General features: G+C 44.6%; 2 protein-coding genes and 1 non-coding gene across 3 annotated transcripts in view; 1 reads left to right on the forward strand and 2 right to left on the reverse strand.

The window, feature by feature from the left end:
* The window catches only part of LOC102378392 (carboxypeptidase A1-like), a 21,103-nt gene extending 20,665 nt beyond the window's left edge, over nt 1-438 (reverse strand). The window contains exon 1 of the mRNA XM_006031840.3: nt 264-438. Coding sequence (XP_006031902.1) covers nt 264-328 — 65 coding nt within the window. The 5' untranslated portion in view covers nt 329-438. The remainder of the gene's footprint in view (nt 1-263) is intronic.
* A 7,591-nt stretch (nt 439-8,029) lies between these two features.
* TRNAH-GUG lies at nt 8,030-8,101 on the forward strand. Its single transcript has one exon. It is a non-coding gene; the product is annotated as a tRNA-His (tRNA).
* Nucleotides 8,102-8,840: 739 nt separating this feature from the next.
* LOC102378634 (carboxypeptidase A2) overlaps nt 8,841-17,711 on the reverse strand; it is a 14,859-nt gene continuing 5,988 nt past the window's right edge. Inside the window, exons 5-11 of the mRNA XM_006031841.2 lie at nt 16,292-16,393; nt 13,416-13,517; nt 12,719-12,829; nt 12,046-12,136; nt 10,850-11,049; nt 9,662-9,746; nt 8,841-9,162 (exon numbers count right to left, since the gene is read on the reverse strand). Of these exons, the coding sequence (XP_006031903.1) occupies nt 8,975-9,162; nt 9,662-9,746; nt 10,850-11,049; nt 12,046-12,136; nt 12,719-12,829; nt 13,416-13,517; nt 16,292-16,393 (879 nt within the window). The 3' untranslated portion in view covers nt 8,841-8,974. The remainder of the gene's footprint in view (nt 9,163-9,661; nt 9,747-10,849; nt 11,050-12,045; nt 12,137-12,718; nt 12,830-13,415; nt 13,518-16,291; nt 16,394-17,711) is intronic.

Raw genomic sequence — 17,711 nt, forward strand, 5'->3', positions numbered from 1 at the left:
GGCAATGAGTAAGGAGACAAAACAGCAGAAGGATTTATTATGCATAACCCAGGGGAATGCAGACTTTTGCAGACAAATGGAAACCGGCAGAACAACCATGACATGGAGGTTGCATGTCTACAAGGTGAATAGATTTTTCCAACATACTCCCAATCCTTGGTTTCTCTGCTGTGAACAGTTGTCCACTAGGAACTAATCATGACCCGGTAAGAGCTTTCCCCCACAGTCTGTGATATCCAGTCCCTGAGTTCCCCTGTACTCACCCCACAAAACGCTTTTGGCTGAAGGCAGCCACCAGAAGAGCACTGAAGACCAGAAGACCCCTCATGATCAGCAAGGGAGAATGTCACTCAGCTCCTAGTCCCTCTATATGTGATGGTCTTCCAACCAGAGTTTCTGAAGGGTCTTCCTTTCAGAAACAATTATTCATGTACACTTTGAGAACAGAATTAGAGCTAGCGCTGCAAACAGATATATTAACATTACATTAGTTCCCATGAACTCAAGCATTTGCTTAATTAGATGGAAACAAAGGGGCTTGTATCTGCTGGTCAAAAAGAGGGAATGATGCTTCAGAAAGCACTTTCCATAAATACAGCAAGACTTGCTTTTGCATGATTTTTTTTCTATAGGATGTGCTCTACTTTTAACAGAAGGTAATTCAATGTGTGGTCTTTTATAGGGGAAATGAGGCTGGGTAATCAACACATGCTTCCCCCTGGTCCAGATTGAATGACTTGAGGAACTGTTGCATATCCCCTAACTAGGAATGGCCTCCTGAAATTGCAAACACATTTCTGAGATCCCTTGTAAGCCTTGTGCTGTTTCCATTCTGTCTGCTGGGGCAGACCACGTGCTATAGACACTTATACATGCTCAAGTGTAAAAGTCTCAAGACCTGGAATTTGCATGACAAGAAATTCTTAGCCACCCAAGCTTTACAGCTAAGGCACTGTTCGCTGTACAGCAAGAGCATCATTGTTGCCTAGAAGTGTTTGCCTGCCAATCTCAAGGAGCACAGGGCCCTTCTACATGGTTTAAAAGAAAATCATTACATGGAGTAGATGACCTGTGACGCACAGCTGAACAATAGGGCTGTGCAAAACGGCACTGTTCCGTTTTGACTTGAGTTTTGAGGTTTGGGCGAATTTCATTTCAAGTCAAACCAGCTGTTCCATTTCGCTTCATCGAAACAGTGAGGCTGTTTTGATGCTGTTTTGATGTTTCGCCCATTCGCTATCATGGAGAAGCTCAAAACAGCCTCTCTCATCTGGCAGGCAGATTGAGGCCCAAGCCCGGGAGGGCTGCCGCGGCTGTGCCAGTCCTCCTGGGGCTGAGGGCCCCCGAACTGCCTGCCAGATAAGAGAGAAAAGCTGGTGCTGCCACCTGGGACTGGGGAAGGGAACTGAGCCCAATTGCTCAGTTCCCCTCCCCAGCACTAGATTGGGCTGGGGATGGGAAGTCAGCCCAGCTGGGCTGAGTTCCCAACCCCAGCCCAACAATCAGGCTGGGAAACGACGATCGGGCTAGGGAAATGAACTCAGCCCAGATGGGCTGAGTTCATTTCCCCAGCGTGATGGTCATGCTGGGGTTGGGAATTCAGCCCAGCTGGGCTGAGTTGCCTTCCCCAGCCCAATTGTAGGGCTGTGGGGGGAAACTGCATGATCCCACTCAGTTCCCTTCTCCAGCCCAATTGCAGCGCTGGGCAGGGGAACTGAGCGGGGCTCAGTTCCCTTTCCCTGCGCTGTGATCGGCTTCCTGCACCCAGCCGCGGGAGGCGGGGAGAGCCAGGGCTGCGCTCCCCACCTAGCTGAGCCTGGAGCCGCTGGGAGCACAGCCCTGGTTCTCTCCTGTCTCCCACCACCTGGCTGCTGGCTGCTTTGAAACCCGAAATGTTTCGACTAGCCTCATTTTGTTTCAAGGCTGTTTCGGAGCCTTTCATTTCATTTCAATTTCGCTGTTTTGAGCTCGAAATGAGTCGAAACAGAGTTGAAACAAAACGGCCGGCGAAATTTCGGCCAGCCCTACTGAACAGTGCCTTTTGTCTCCAAGCAGACAGCAGTGGTGCACAGATATGGTACCCATCTTTTATTTGACAAGGCTGGCTGCAAAATTTCCAAGTGCGGTTCAGTTCCAAAAAATGATAGTGTAGAAATGGCACCTCCTTAGTGAATCCACTGAGTGCAAACAGCTTGTACAAGTGGGAGAGACAGATACACTTGATGAATAGAGACAGGTTTGGAGAATGCAGTAATAGCCAAGTAGAGAGACAGATATAAGGAAGTCTTGTCTTGTTAGACAAAAAAATTCTTCTTTGATCTAGTAGTGAATGCCCCTGTATACCTAATGTTCCACCTGCATCCTATGTAAGCACCATCCTAATGTCCCTCAAGTCTGAAAAAAATATTTTGTTCTTCCTTAAGATCTGAATCTACTTTTCAGTCCAACCTGGAGACAGAGTAAGTAACCCGCAGCTGCTGGGAGCCCTGGAGGATGCAGAAATAAGTCTGTTCAATGTTGATTTATGCAAATAAGACCTTCCTTGATTTAGCAGTGAATATACTTATCTACCGAATGTGCCACCTGCTTCCTATCCAGGCACCAGCCTAATGTCCTTCAAATGTGAAACAAAATATTTTACCTTTCAGTCCAATCTGGAGACAGAGAAACTCACCAGCTGCTGATGCCCTGGAGGATGCAGAGATAAGCCTGTTCAGTGTTGATTGATGAACACGGGTAGGAAACATGCACCCTTGATCCTTTGGTGCCTCTGGTCCATGACCATGAGCTCCCCTCAGAAATGTTGTTGGCCCTGGAGAAACCAGTTCGCTGATTAATAAAACAGGCAATGCCTTTGATGTACTTACTAGTCCTCCTAGGAATGCAGTGTGTCCAGGAAGTGTAGCACCTGAAGAGGCAGCCTGGGTGGGGTCAGGAGGAACTTCCTAGTGTGGGAGCCAAGCAACAAAGCTAGACCCTATAGACCCTTGTGAGGACAGTATAGTACATTTACTGTAAATAGTTCTTAAAGTGTTGTTTCCATGTGGCAAGCTTCACCAAGATATTACACTGCCCACCAGTTGTGCTGGGAGACTGGTTTTATGTCCACAGGTGTGTGGGAACAGGGCAGGCTGCCTGCCAGCCAGGTATCTTCATTTTATAATTGCTTTCTGGACTAAGGGGAAACACGATGACCACTAAGGTGGTTTTCCTAGTCGCTGGGGATATCCACTTTTCTGGCAAGGGGCAGTACCCGGGTGGAGGTAATGCATAGTTAACCTCCCACTTTCATTTCCAGTGGGAAGATCTTGGTTTTACTCCCACTTTATGGAAATGGCAGACTCCTCCCTAGCTTGCTCCCGTGGCCGTAAGGCTGAGGGCAAGCAAAACTCGGGGGCATCTGAACCCCAAGCCTCTGGCCTTGGGCCTGCACATAGGATGCCTGCCAAAGGAAGCATCCTAAGCCCCAGGTGCGGGTGGAGGATGTTTGCTGGTAGCAGGGCCACATACGCTTCTTGAATGACTCATGGATTTGGACTTGATTTGGCTGATTTGGCTTGGAACATGAACAATTTTCCTTAATTAAAAAAAAAAAATCTGGACTAAATTCAGTTCTGGTGCAAAGGATGACAACTTCACTGGACCTAGGCTGGGAGTTGGTCCTTTGTTTTTCAGTCCCCCAGGAGGGTTGAAGGTACACTGTAATGTGTGACATTATTTAAAAATACCGTCCTTACCCACCTTTCTAATATCTTTGGAAAAGTATTAAAGCAGGACTACATTTTTAATTTGAATGGATGTTTCCCCGTCCATGCCCTGTGCTTAGTTGTCACTTCCAGGCTCCCGTGCCTCAGCACAATACTAAGACTTATATGCAGAGACAGGCAGCTAGCAAGGCATCTCAAGGCATCTTTAACATCAAAAAAGGCACAAGGTCCTGACACTTGAGCTGAAGGAGTGGGGAAGAAGACCTGTTTCTACTGACTTTCTTTAAATTGCACCTTGGCTATTGATCCCTTTGACATCAAGCCTCTTGTAAAGGTTTGACTTTATGCATTTAAGTCTGGGGCCTACTTTGCGGTGGGTGGTGTTTTATACCCAGCTCTCAAAAGGGATGAGAATGCAGGCTGCAAAATGAAGATTTCCCACCTGTCTTTCTCCTGTTTCAACGTTTTGTTCAGGTGACTGTGGAAACAAACCATCAACACAAGAGGAATACACAGGAATTGCATCTACTTGAAGCGATTACATCTTTACAAAGGAAATAATGTATAAGAATTGTGGTAGATTATCACCTCTACTATCAGCATAGTGGTAAAGGTAAATATAGTATTCAGTAATATTCATATAGGTAAATATAATATTCAGTAATATGAATTAATGGTCAAAGAATCTGGACAGAGCTTCCATCTTACAGGCTGGTGAATTTTTAGCCTCTGCATCAGTCAGGAATAAAACTCATATTTTTAAATATTTATCCCTCTTCAGCATGGCAGCATTTTTCTAGTAATCTGACCTGATTGTGGGACATCACAGTTAGCACGCAACAATTTCAGTGGGGGTACGGGAGAGGGTATGTGATTCCTTCCACCTTTGACCAACTCATAATCTATCGACTCAAACAAGAGGGATATTAACTTTTCATGCTGCACAAAGTAAACTTCCTTTTCTGGGGCATCCAATAGACATTGCCAATGGATCCACAGTGATATCATCACAAAAGTTATTATTCTGGTCACTTTGCTCGAGGCACCTGTCTTTCCCCTGACTCATGAAACAACCCTGCAGCCAGAAGTCAGTTAAAATCCTTTCTAAAAGAGTACAGATGTTGACATCAGTGTCCTACCATGTGTCAGTGGAGGGTGCGCCATGGGGTACATCCTTTTGGAGACAGATTTGTCCGGACATCTCTAGAGGCAGGCTGGGGGTCGGGTTAGCCTGTCCTCTCTGGTGTGGCCCCATTTGGAACAAGGGCTGAGTTCCCAGGCTCCTATGCAGAGCTATGGTAAGACACATGCATCATTTCTGGCAACATCTGTTTAGGAAATGTCCCTGTGCTTCAGAAAGAGTTATCTGCACTACACTGCACACTGGTTAGACACTGCAGAGGATATTTGCATTCTGGCCTCCTGCCATTTTGCTTGTAGAAGCTGTCGTCCCACCTTCGCCGATGTGCAGCATGGCCAGAGCTGGCAAGCATGTGAATCACTCCAAACCAAAAGCAGCTGCATTTCTGGTTTAGATGCAGTCTGTGAAGTCTTACTCTGGTCAGTAGCAGCCTTAGGGAAGGGCAGACCAGGAGACCACCTGGGGCCCTGCACTTTAGTGGGCCCCAATATTCCCCACTTCAGTTGCAATAAAAAATTAATTACACTGAATATTTGTGGGGTGTAGGTTGTATACACTGAATATTTGTATTATTCATATTGTATTAAGATACTTTCATTGCAGTTTCATGGAGAGGGCAAAGTGAAAATGAAATCGAAAATCTTTGACTTGTTTCTAGGTCATCCAAATGAAGCCTCGAAGGGGCCCCAAATGACTCTCTTGCCTCGGGTCCCAACAGCCCTAAGGCCACCACTGCATATGGTGATTTCTTCTGGGTGAAGGGCTTTATTGGAATGGAAGAAAATATTCTGCAGACAGGTTATGCTTAACTCCAACTGTCTGTAAGCACATGGAGGGACCCCAAAAACTTGGCATAATGGTAGTGTATTTTTTTCAGCAGTGAACATGCGGGTTCCTGAGTGCTGATCTGGGCTGCATGTTGTATCCTAGCACTTTGAAAGTTCAGAAGAGATCTGCACGTTTTTGTTTCTTGTATTGCATTTCTTTCTGTAGGAGGGTTGAGAGAGGCTGTTAGCCATGCAAAGCAGCGATCAGGCAGAAGGCAGGGCAGGGAGGCACTTTGTAGACTAACTTAGGAAGAACTTTCTGATGTGGAGGGTGGTCACGCATCGGGACAGGCTAACTTGAGAAGTTGGGGAATCTCAATCCCTGGGAATTTTCAAGAATAAGTTAGACACTCAGCTGAGATGAGCTTGGGATGTTTTTTAATTAGGGAGGATTCTGCCTTTACATGACCTGATCTGATCCCTTCCAGCCCTACTTTCCTATGATCCCTATAATTATTGATGCCAGACAGAGTCTAGATTATTCTAGACATACCTTGTTCATGTATTTGGAGAGAGTCCAGCAGAAGGCATCAAAAATGGTTGGGGGCTGGGGGGCATGACTGGTGAGAAGAGGCTGAGGGAACTGGGCTGATTTAGTCTGGAGAAGAGAAGACTGAGGGGGATTGAATAGCAACCTTCAACTCCTTGCAGGGGGGCTGCAAAGAGGATGGAGCTGGGCTGGTCTCAGTGGTGACAGATGACAGGACAAGGAGCAATGGGCTCAAGTTGCAGCAAGGGAAATTCAGGTTGGATATTAGGAAGAATTTTCTCACTAGGAGGGTGGTGAAGCACTGGAATGAGTTACCTAGAGAGGTGGTGCAGTCTCCATCCTTGGAGGTTTTGAAGACCTGGATAGACAAAGCCTTGGCTGGGATGATGTAGTTGGGGCTGGTCCTGCTTGGAGCAGGGGGTTGGACCAGATGTGACCTCCAGAGGATCCTTCCAGCCCTCGTTGTCTATGATTTTTCCTAAAGCATTCACTGCTTACTGCTGCTGAAGATGGGCTATTGGGGTAGATGGAACTATGGTCTGACCCCATATGTTCTTAATTGACAATGCAGGTACTCAACACCACTGGAAACAAGTCAGTGTTGCAACAGGATATCCGCATTTAGAAAACACTTGTAAATAGGGGCTATAACCACTCCATGCTTCAGTTTTCCTATCTGTAACAAGAGTTTTGTGTGAACCGATTAGTGCTGGTCGCAGGGAGTTTTGTAGGTGTTAGAGTAACTGCTAACTTGTCATTCTGTTGAATTAAAAGGGCCTCGTTAGTCCCTATCTGAAACAGTGCCTGCAGAGTCGATTATTAGCGCATTTGAGAAATAGTCCTACCCTGGCACAAGAGATGGTGCCACGTCAGCAAAGTCATAGTTCTGAAGCGAGAGTAGAGACATTTTATTGTATTTATTTATTAGAAGAAGGAGGAACTCAAGAAAACCTAACTAGGATCAGGGAGAAAGTACAAACCAGAGCTCCTAGCATAGTTAGAAATACATTTTTCCTATTAGCAATGGGTATTTAACAGTTGGGGAGGACAAGACTAAAAGTCTGGGTGCAGGGTTGCCAATAGAGAGGTTAAGTTGAAATTATCCTTTGTGGAAGTGGCTTGGCTGATCACATATGCTGTAAGTACAGGTTACATGATAGACACTCCCTTCTCGCCAAAGCAAATATTTCCCAACCACTATAAATAGTTAGTAGCGCCCTCCTGTCACGTAGCAATGCTCTCACAACCCTTGCCTCTACCCTAATGCAGATCCTTCGACTGGTCTCCTCAGCTGTTTGGTAAAGGGCCTGGATTTTTTTCATAGAATCGTAGAAAACTAGGACTGGAAGGGAACTCAGGAGATCATCTAATGTAACCCCTTGCTCCAGGCAGGAGCATCCCTGACTAAGCCATCCCAGGCAAGTGTTTGTCTTACCTGCTCTTAAAAGCTTCCAAGGTGAAAGATTTCACAGATCTCTGGGTAGCTTGTTCCAATGCTTGACCACCATCATAATCAGAAAGTTCTTGCTAATATTCAACTTAAATTTCCCTTGCTGCGATTGAAGACAATTGGTCCTTGTCCTCTCTCCTGTGGTCATAGAGAATAGTCTATCCTCATCTTCCATGTAACCACGCTTCCGGTACTTGAAGAAAGTTAACAAATCCCCTTTTCAGTCTTTTTTTCCAAACTAAACAATCCAAATTATCAGCCTTTCCTCATAAGTCATGTTTCCCAGGTCTCGACTCATTTTTGTTGCTCTCCACTAGATTCTTTCGAATTTTTCCACATCTTTCTTGAAGCCCGGAGCCCAAAACTGGTCACAATACTCCAGATGAGACCTCATTAGTGTGGCCCCAATAGCTTGCCGTGATCGTATAGTGGTTAGTACTCTGCGTTGTGGCCGCAGCGACCTCGGTTCGAATCCGAGTCACGGCATTGCCTTGTAAGCAGTGGCACAGCAGGGGGTTGAGATTTTCCTTCCGACCCTAACATCTATGAATGGAGTGGGAGAATCACTTCCCTTGATTTGCAAGTGATGCCCAGTACACTATTGGCTTTTTTATAGCAAAAGCATACTGTTGGCTCTTGTTCTGCTTTTCATCCGCTGTAACCCCCGGTCTCTTTCTGCAGTACTTCAGCCTAGTTGGTCTATCCCCAGTCTGTACTTGTGCATGTGATACTTCCGTCCCAAGTACAGGACTTTGCATATGTCCTTATTGATTTCATTTGAATGATTTCAGACCAGTTCATCTAGGTTATTCTGAGTCCTATCCCACTCTCCAGTGTCTACAATTCCTCACAACTTGGTATCATCTGGAAATGTGGTAAGCACACACGCAGGCCCATCATGCTATAATTAATAAAGATATTAAACAAGACCCAGGGCACACCTCAGGTAATGCCACTCAATACCTCATTGCAAATGGACTTTGAGCCATTAATGGCTACTTGTTGAACATAACCAACCACTTATGTATCTACCTTACAGTCCTTTCACATAGACTGTATTTCCTTAGCTTACTAATAAGAACGTTGTGGGAGACGGTGTCCAATGCCTTGCTGAAAAGAAGGTATGTGACATCCACTGATGGCCTAGTCCTAAAATTTGTGTCACTGTGTAAGAAAGTTTATAGGTACAAATGCCAAAGTCAGGACAAAAAAAATGATGTGCAACTAGAGATCTTTATGTACCGACGCAGTAGTTTGAATGTACAAAGGGTTTAATACCATTTTGACTACAATGCTATATCCGTACAGATTTCTCTAACATATCAAAGGACTAAGATTTTTGGGTTCCCTTCCCTTCTTCTAATATGGATGGTCTCTCACATGTTCCATGATAGACTTCAGACCCAGCCAGGTCTCTTCTGCAGTTGGGATGATTTGATCAGCTGGCAGAAGGAAACCATAACGACCTGTGTCTCGCAACTCAAAGGCAAAAGAGTACTTGATGCCAAAATCGTAGCTCCAATCAATGCTGCCTCCACTGGCTTGATCTGAGAGAGAGAGAGAGTGAGAGAGAGAAACCTCACTGAGTAGATACTATATTGAAATGGTCTGTATCTGTGTCCACCTCTACCAACTAATGAGTGATATCTATCTGAGCTGAGAGTGCTTAGTACCATGTCTGGCCCTATACGAAGAAGTGAAACAGTTTAGTAGGTTTGCATGTGCATGGCAGCTACTGTACTATCATCAGCTTCATGATGGTAACACGGATATGGAACAGGCATTAGGTCTACCTGTGGTGGATCAAGTCAGGTTGACTGGTCAAAGACTCAAGAGTAGCATTCTTACATTAGTGTAGGGGGTTGGACCAGATGATCCTTGAGATCCCTTTCAACACCATGATTCTGTCTGACTGATGGTGTGATCCATTCAACGCACCGTTACACAGGGGGACCTTTTAGTGTGTTGAAGTCCCCACCTGAAGGAGTGGGGAGTGGACCCTTCCCTCAGCATAACCCAGCAAACTCTGAATTGCTAAATACTTACAGATAGTTGAGCATATGGTCCCCACTTTAAAGCTGGTGCCATGCAGGGAAGTCAGAGCATTGGCAGCAGCTTTCCCCACGGTATCCTAGAGGGGAAGAAGCTTGGATGATTAAGAGAGAAGGTTTATTAAAAAGATGAAATGTTCAAACTAAAAAAAGGGAGTGTTTCACTATCCTGAACATCATTTAAAGAAGATCCAAACTGATTGATAGCCTACCCCCAGCCCACCAAAATATAGTTATGCTAAACATACTTATTTCTTAACTGCTGTCTAGCTGAATAGTAAAGCACTCACAACACCTGTCATATATTAGGATTCGAGTTGCAGGCAGACTGAATCATAGCCATATTCGATCTTTCGGTAGTTCATCCAGTTCAATATGCAGTTAGCAGTGGCTTTAGAAGGAGATGCAACAAAGCCCCATAGTCAGTTATGGAATAATCTGAAGTTTCTTCCTCACTTCCAACAGCTATAGCTCAGTTTATGTGAGAAACACAATTTCTTCAACTACAAAAAGGATTTGTTCAAGTACAAAAAAGGTTTGTTGTGAAGAGGAGGGTGATAGACTACTCTTTCGTGTCCACACAGGACAGGAAAAGAAGTAATGGTCTTAAATTGCTGCAAGGGAAATTAATATTAGATATTAGGAAGAACTTTCTACCTCTAACGGTGGCTCAGCGCTGGAACAGATTACCTAGAGAGGCTGCAGAAACTCCATTCTTGGAAGTTTTTAAGTGCAGGTTAGACAACTGCTTCTCTGGGATGGTTTAAACAGGAATGATTCTGCCTTGAACAGGAGATTGGACTAGATGACCTCCACAGGTCCCTCCCAGCCCTAGTTTTCTATGATTATGTGATTAATTGATATTCACTTGATTAACAAAATTAATATTATTTTTATCCTTTTTATAATGGTCAGTGTTTTCGTAATGCAGGAAGATGAGACAGGAAGGAAGTGTGGACTAGATCAGGAATGTGTTACTGTACTGGGTGGGAATGCTCCCTATTTATATATGACTAAGAATTTCCTTTTTTAAAGACATTTTGTGGTGCGACGTTTTCATTTCAGTTACATTTTCAGCCCATACTTTCTGTCTTGATGGCTTCACATTAGCACTTGATTAACACTTATATGTAGAGAACAATATCAGAGGAAGGCTTAGGATCAAGAAGCGGTTGTATCTCACCAGCTCTCCGTAATCAGCTGGTTCGGTGCACTTATACCCATAGGGATACATCAGGAGCTGGGAATAACTGTGGATGGTGAGGAAGGCTTTGATGTTTCCATGGTTCTTGATAAAATCTACAATAGATTTTACTTCCACTTCAGAGTTGGCATGGGGTCCATGGTAGGAGTCAGAACAGTGTTGATCACTGGATCCCGGACCTGTTGGTGAAAGAAGGAGCCAAAAGACTAACTTGTAAAACCAGAATGCAAGGGGATTCAAAACAGACTGACACAAAGCTGGAGTTTGCCAGGTATCTTCAGCAAGATAGCTAAAATCAGGTCTGCTGTAGAGAAAAAACAGAGTATATTGGTAGTTGCTACAAAAACACTTACACAGAGTAAGAGTGAGTTAGAGACATATGGTTATAACTCACGGATAATTCAAACACACTTTTTCTCATGGCCAATCAAGCAATAAGAAATTCCTTTTATGTGATGTGATAGCTATCACATTTTAAAATGTTTATTTCTGCCTTCTTTATGATGTTGACTCGGCTTCTCATCTCAGTTACATAATTGTATACCTGGAATACTTCCACTGGCTTCAGCAAAATCACCTTGGATTTATACTAGTATAATAAAGATTAGCATGTGATCCACTAACTTTTAAGCAAGCAGCAACATATGATTTGCTAATTCTCCCTGTCACAGTGGGTGCAGAAATACAAATAGAAAAATAAATACATTTGGAAATACTTGATCTTATCCATCTAATTGTATTTAAAAAATAACAATAGAAACCTTCCAAGTCAATATATTCAGTACTAAAAATAATGTATTCACCTGAATCCCTATTGGCCATGCTAATGGGATCAGCAACTTGTGAATATGCAGCAGAACTCAAGCTGGATTGCACTGAAGGAGGAGAGTTGGACCACACTAAGTAAACCCCCTAAACCTAGTAGATTTGTGAAATGCGCTCCCTAGCCTGGCATACTCAAAACATTCAGCTGTATGATTTTTTTATTTCTGGGATTGCCTTCCTGTGAGATGAGGAATCTATTTAAAAGGATGGAAAGTAGCTTCCATAGTAAAAACTGGGGCTGATCCTGCTTGGGGCAGGGGGTTGGACCAGATGTGACCTCCTGAGGTCCCTTCAGCCCTCATTTTCTATGATTCTGTGATTCTGTCTGTAAAAGAAAATTCTGCTTCTACCTCCAAAGCCTGCATCCCAATTCCTGTTTGGATCAACTCCAACGCAAAAACTCCCAGCAGCCTTGGAGCGTGTCTTCCGCCACATACGGTTCTAAAACAGAGACACCCTGGTTTCAAAAGGAGCAACAGGTGGCCATTATATTAAATTTTCTAATCAGAAATAGTTGTCATTCATCTATAAGGGATGGGCCAAAGGAAACAGTGGAAGCACTAGTGAATGTATGGTAGGACACAATGGTGGGTTTTTTGTGACCCCCCTCTTGTGTGATTCATAATAAAATATGTGTTTGCTGAACGTGTTTTCCTACATGGAAACTTTATATTTATGAGGAGGCTTAGGAGATCATCTCACAGCCCCCCAAATCACCCCATTCACTTTGGAGATGGAAATACAGTTACACTGGGTGCATCCACACATTCATTAATAAGCCATAGTTGCTGCACATTAAGTATAGTACTTGGATAACCAAGTACTAAATCAATGTGCAGTAACTGGTGCTACTGCACAGTAGTGCTGGTCCATGGGTTTTTACAGATGCTAACTGCACAGTAGCCTAATACTACTGTACAGTAGCGTATTAGCATGGGTTTTACCTGGCACACTACTGTGCAGCATTATTAGGGTATTGCACAGTTAGCGTCTTATGTAGATGCACCTACTGTGATTACTCACCTTGGTATGAGAGTAAACATATCCATCAGGGTTTGTGACAACCAACAGGAAAATATCCATTGTGTCTAGCAGAGAGGTGATAGATGGATCAGTCCCATGCTCAGATGCAATCTAAGCGGAGACAAAGTACATTCCAATATGATTATAACACTAGTTTCTTCTCCTTTATGTATACCCAGTCAAAATTATGTACCAGGGCTGGACTGCACAGGGTTGGAGTTGTGAACTCAGCAACATTTCATCGGTGCCTTAGAAATTTTTAGCAGAATTCAGGCTCTTGTTTAAAACTAATTGGATTTTTTTGGCCTTTCTTTTAGCAAAGAGAACTGTCCCAGTACAAGGCTCTTTCCATGAGTCTTCAGGCTGAAACAAAGACTCCGAGAGATGTGAACTTTCCCCATTCACCTCAGCGAAACCTGATGATGACAAATAAGGAGAAGCACTTGAAAAGTCATTCTCTCATTTGCGGTACCCAATCTTCAGTATTTTGTTCTGACTGTGTCTATTGTCTATGTCCTACAAACGTGTAGAGATAGTACTTCAAATGGAGAAATGGGAATCAAGATTCCAGGATAATATTCCTACACTCTTGCTTGAAAGATGGGTACAAGTAAGTTTTTCTTTCAAACATAGGTATCAATGGGTAGTATTCAGCACCCCTTCCAGAACAAACAAAGTCAATTATGTCGGAAATGACCTTTTGAGCTGTCCACAGTGCTGTGGCCTGGGTGACCCACTCTCGGGCATGGATACCAGCATCAAGCCAAATAGCGGGACGGTCTGGTCCTCCAGTGCTGAACTGCCAAATGAAAAGTAAACTTTAAGATCATTCACTAGCATGTGTCCTCCATCCCCCACACTAACATTCTTTCTTTCTTTTTGTATCTGAACTATTTGAAATGACTGACAATGAACAGGTCTGACTGGAGTTGCATGTTATTAGATTAAGGTAACAGAATAAAGAATCAGACTCAGTGATGTCACTTTATACCACTAATGTTTAATTTGCCACAATTTAGAAGTTCACTCTTGTTACATCAGCTTTCTGTCCTCCTCTATGCCTGTAGATCAGTGGTTCTCAACCTATTTGCCACAGTGGGCCACACTTGCAGCTCTCAATGTGTTATGTGGGCCACACCCACACAACTTAGTTCCTGGGTGTGTCTACATGTGCATTAGACCCCGGAGCAGTTTACTCCCCAGCAGGCATCTACATGTGTAGAGAAACGGGAGCAGATTTGCTGCTAATGGAAGCAAACAGCTCTCACTTCCTGGGGCCCTGCTACTGCCAGAGGGAGCTCTACCTGCCCCTTCGGTGCTCACCCAGGGGCTGACAGGGAGAAGGGGGCCAGGAAACAGCTATCTCCTAGCTAGGGCTGAGACATTGCTCCCTGCCCTGGGGGGCTGCCTGCTGCAGAGGAGGGGACAATGTCCCTGTGCCCCAGCAGCAGGGAGCTCCCAGCCCCAGCTTCCTGAATGGGACAGGGGACTTGGAAAGAGCTGCAGGGGCGGGGCAGGTCCCAGCCCCCTGCCTTGATCTGCTGGTGGAGCAGCTAGCAGGGATTCCCCACCCAGCTGAGGGCTCATTACTATCATCCAATCAGGCCATGGGGCTGGGACCTGCCCCTGACTGGAACAGTTCCCAGCTCCCACTCTGCAATCACGGGGCAGGGGCTGGAGAGCTTGTTCCCTGCTCAGCTCCATGATGACACACCTGGGTGGGGAACAGACTAGAGAACCTGTTCCCCGCCCAGCTCCGCAATCATGGGCCAGAGTAGGGAACAGGATCCCCATCCCCTGCCAGCAGGGAGCTCCCAGTGCCAGCTCTGTGACCACGGAGCCAGCGCTGGGAGATAAGGATAAAGATCCTGAGCGATAGGGATAAGGAGATAGGGATCTCCCAGCACTGGCCCCATGACATTGGAACTGGTGCTGTGAGATAAGGATCTCCCGGCCCCCGATCACGATCTTGGAGCAGGGGGGCTTCAAGCTCCCTGCTGCAAGGGCAGAGGGACATAGTCCTTTCCCAGGCTCTGATGGCGGAGCCCACCCTAGCAGCAGGCAGCTCCGGAGGGCAGGGAGCAATCTCCCACCCCTGGTGGCCAGCTGACTGGGAGCAGATTTACTCCCAGCCTACATGAGCACTACTGCACAGTTAGTAATTGCAAGTAAATTTGCTACTTGCATTTGCAGGTAGCAAATGTACTTGTGATTAGCAAGGTTTACTGCGCAGTAAGCACGTGTAGACACACACACTTACAGTCAACTATGCTACTGTACTTTGCAGTAAAGTGTCTTGTGTAGATGCATCCCCTGTGCATCTATTTAAAAATTGTTTTAATAGGATGCCACATGGGCCGCAGCAGAGGGCTGATTGGGTCACATGCAGCCCATGGTCTGTGGGTTGAGAAGCACTGCTGTAGATGAACATATTGGCTAAGTACAGAAAGTCAAAAAGCTTGAGGCTGACTTGATTCAATCCTTGCAGGTTAAACTAAACTGCATAAAGTGAACTGATAAGCAAGTAAACAGACATGCATTTTTGATTCTGGAAATGGAGCCACACGCCTGCAATGGCCCAGGCCAGAAGCCAGGGTGCGCTAGAGCATGCTTACCTGCTTGGATGGAGCAGACAGTTTGGGCCAAGCTGTGAATGGGACTTTGCAGGGGAGATGCAAAGCATCCTGGGATGCTGGGGGACTGAGAGTTAACTTGACTCTGGACAGAATTTCAATAAACTGATTTAACCTAAATCAGTTAAGTCTGATACTGAATCTATCCAGGTTCATCTTAAACCAGTTTCAGCCATTTTGAAAGTGGTTTATACGCACTGAATTTCTGTTGTGTTACAGACTTGAACGGGTTTCTGATCACTTATACTGATTTGTGTGTCATTTCTGTCCCTAGCCATCTTCATCAATCCAAAATGGTTGCATTATTAATCATTGTTATTAGGCATCCATAATCCTCCAAAAACTGAAAGTATGCATAATTGTTCTAAATGATGGTATGTGGTTGGTTATGTGCCACATAAGAACTAAGCAAGCAGCTCTGTCTCAGGCACTGCAGTGGCTTTCCCTTTTGGGCTTGGGTAAACTGGGAAAGCTCATTTGTTAATTTAACCTGACAAAGAATTAGTCTGGTTCTTCTCTGTTTGGTTCAAACCAAGCATCGTATTTTTCATAGTGCTGCAAACCCTGACGTATAAAATCATTTACAGATTCCAGAGCATATTTTTACCAGAATCAGAGTCTTGGCATAGTGTTTTAGCCAAATTTCAGCACAAGTAATCCAGTTTAATCTCCCTAAGTCTCTCTGCACTAGCAGTGGGCAAAAGTTATTCTTAACTTCTTATCTCAGAAAGTATCAGTGAGTGTTGCTTATCTCTGCCAAAGAGCTGCCTCATTTATTTTCTGAGGTGGCTTCAGTTTAGGGGTGGGTGAAGTGATCTCTCTCATACATAAAAATATACAGAGATGGACAGAGGCAGACATGCGCTTTGGGGAAGTTTTGGATTGCACGGGATTAAAGGAGTGTAATAACATTATTATTATCTCTGCATAGGAAAAGTACCTTGAGCACATACAAGGGCCGCTTTTCATAAGACTCTCCAATCTGGAGTTTGCTCACAAGACCGTGGTACTCAGCTGCAAGATCATCCATTGCTTTGTAAATCTAAAATGGAAAGTAACAGTAAAGTAATCAAGAGAGTTGTATTGTACGGATGCCTCTTAAAATACTTTTTCACCTTTGGCCTTCATCATTCAGGCCAGCTTCCAGTCTCATGCCCCTGACTTCAGTGCAGCCAGTGCTGCTGCTCATCCCTACATCCAACAAAACAATGCCACGTCCTCAAACTCTGTTTACTTCAGGTACTAGTTCAAAATTGCTCTTCCCATTTTTTAGAACTTCCTGATGATGCAAGAGCTTTGTCTCCACTGCACTTGCTGCTTTCTGCCTCTGGATATTTCTCCATTCACTTTCCACTCTCTTCTGGAAACACCTCTCCTGTTCCTTATATGGCTGCATTTTTTCTTTCCTTTTGTTGATTGTCTATCATCTTTGATGCCAAAATTTTCTAATTCTTCAGAGCATTTAGAGATATAGTTTATCTTGGATAATCCACATAAAAAGCACTTTGCTCTGTGTACTTTTGAGAAGGGGATCCCCTCATTATCAACTCTTTTGCTTTTCCACTTCTGCCCTCCAAAGCTCTGTTTCACAAGAGGCATCCTCCTTAGTTGAGAAAGACTAGGATCAGCTCCTCCAGAGCTCAACAGCGTCACTCTTTGTTGGCCAGAGTGAGGTTCCTGCATGGTACTGTATGGTGTCACGTGTCCCAAGCCAAAGGCGTAAGCCTTCGTTCCTGGGGTAGCATGCCAGCTCTAGATCGATCATTAAAGCAATTTAAGTCAGTGTCACAGAAGAAAACTGTACGAAGTCATTTTTCTCACGCACTTAGTGGGTCTAATGCTAATCTCAGTCATGCCAAGATAAAGCTGCAGTTATTCTACAAATCATTGGAGCTACACTGGTGAAAAAACAGCTCAAGTGAGATCAAAATGAACCCCTTTGTAACTGGAAGAGAATGTATACCTAGAGTTCAAACTGTATAAAATAAGGCTGTGTTATATGCCACTTAATAGCTGTCTATCACAAAACAAATCTAATACAGGAGCCCACTTTTGCATACTGAAGCCACACAGTAACTGCAGCAACAGGTTAGGCCACATTTACCCAGGAATCCAGGTTCCTGCAGCACCAGAAGAGAGCACTTAATGGGATTAGTCCTAGCCTAATAGTGTAGGAGCCCGGGTCATAAAAGAGATCCTGCAAACCTGAATTAAGATGCACTGATAGAAATAAGTGGAAACCGGAGGCTGGAATATCAAGGGTTCTTCAGGTCAGCAATGAGGATTACTGGCAGAGGTTGTGAAGCAGATAAAACCTGTCTGAGTGGAATAGCTGGCAAAAGGGGGAGAGAATACACGCT

This window comes from Alligator sinensis, unplaced genomic scaffold (assembly GCF_000455745.1).
Source record: "Alligator sinensis unplaced genomic scaffold, ASM45574v1 scaffold888_1, whole genome shotgun sequence".
Lineage (NCBI taxonomy): Eukaryota > Metazoa > Chordata > Crocodylia > Alligatoridae > Alligator > Alligator sinensis.